This window comes from Pseudomyrmex gracilis, unplaced genomic scaffold (assembly GCF_002006095.1).
Source record: "Pseudomyrmex gracilis isolate BER0280 unplaced genomic scaffold, ASM200609v1 scaffold_2139, whole genome shotgun sequence".
In the NCBI taxonomy this organism is placed as follows: Eukaryota; Metazoa; Arthropoda; class Insecta; order Hymenoptera; family Formicidae; genus Pseudomyrmex; species Pseudomyrmex gracilis.
The window spans coordinates 10,333-11,663 of NW_018022723.1; the positions used below are offsets into that span (position 1 = coordinate 10,333).

General features: G+C 34.3%; 1 protein-coding gene across 1 annotated transcript in view; it reads left to right on the forward strand.

Annotated features, from left to right (window-relative positions):
• LOC109862656 (fatty acid synthase-like) overlaps nucleotides 1-1,331 on the forward strand; it is a gene marked incomplete at its 3' end in the record, with an annotated part of 12,514 nt that overhangs the window by 9,755 nt on the left and 1,428 nt on the right. The window contains exon 8 of the mRNA XM_020442761.1: nucleotides 1,120-1,326. Within this exon, the coding sequence (XP_020298350.1) occupies nucleotides 1,120-1,326 (207 nt within the window). The remainder of the gene's footprint in view (nucleotides 1-1,119; nucleotides 1,327-1,331) is intronic.

Genomic DNA, 1,331 nt, shown 5'->3' on the forward strand with positions numbered 1-1,331 from the left:
TCTTTACAAATTTATACATACATAAAATGCGCGTACATCTAGCATTGCTTGTATAAATTTTCTAATAGTTAGTTTGCTAAAAAAGTATTTTATTATGTCATCTTAATATTTAATTATTGGAAAAAATAGGTTAAATACTCAAATGTAAAAGAAATTTTGTATATATTATGGATTATAGATAGTGTGTATATACAATTTAGAAATAAGTCAAGATATAATTAAATAGTCTTTTAAATACCATATAGTTTAACTAAACTGCAAGTCTTGCTCGGTTTTTGCTGTTATTTTGCTATCATGTCGTGTTGCGCAGATCTTGCTTCATATTTGGCGTCAATTTGGTCTCAAATTATGTGCAAGCTTTGCTCGGTTTTTGCCAGCAATTTGCTGTTACGTTTTGTTAACAAGCTTGGATATATTTTTGCTAGCAATTTTGCAACATTGCCAGATAAAACAAACTCTGCATCATATTTGATGTCTTTCTGTTAACAAAATTTGTAACAAGCATTTGGCAAAATCTGTTTCGACAGATTTGGTTACCTGGGTACATACAGAGTGTTCGTAAAATTTTTTACACAGCCGAAGTATGGAGATAGATTGAGTCAAACTGAATAAGGAAAGTTATTTGCCACTTTGCAAAATTTGCAATAGTTAATGAGATACAAAGTAATAAATGTGTGCCAATAAGCGCGTGAGAAGCGATAGTCCTGATTCTGTAGGCGTAGGTGTGTGACTGTCAAAGCATCAAGAGGCGGAGTAAACAAACGAGCGCGATGTGTGACTCGGTTGATTTCGCGATCAGCCGATATTCGACGGTACGCAAAGGAGCAGCGCTCGAGGGATAAGAAGCCACTGCTCTCCGCGATCAGCGGACAATCACACACGTCTACAAAGTCAGAACTATCGCTTTTTACGCGCTCATTGGCACACAGTTATTACTTTGTATTTTATTAATTATATTGCGCATTTTACAATATGGCGAATAACTTTCCTTATTCAGTTTGACTCAATCTATCTCTATACTTTGGCTGTGTCAAAACTTTACGGACACTCTATATATTTCGCAAGAATCTATAAATTTTAAGAAATACTTTTTGAATGTATGGCAGGTTATAGTAAAAAAAATTACAAGACAAAAAAGATTTTGTCATGGTTGGATATTCCTTTAGAGCTATTCTCGCAATAGAACTTGCAACACGATTGGAAACTGTAGGCTTTAAAGGTCGGATAGTTCTTATCGATGGTGCACCTGATCACTTAGTGTTACTAAGCAAGCATTATATAAAATTGTATGTAGAATCTGCAGAAAGTAATGATGCAGAAATGCAAGTTTC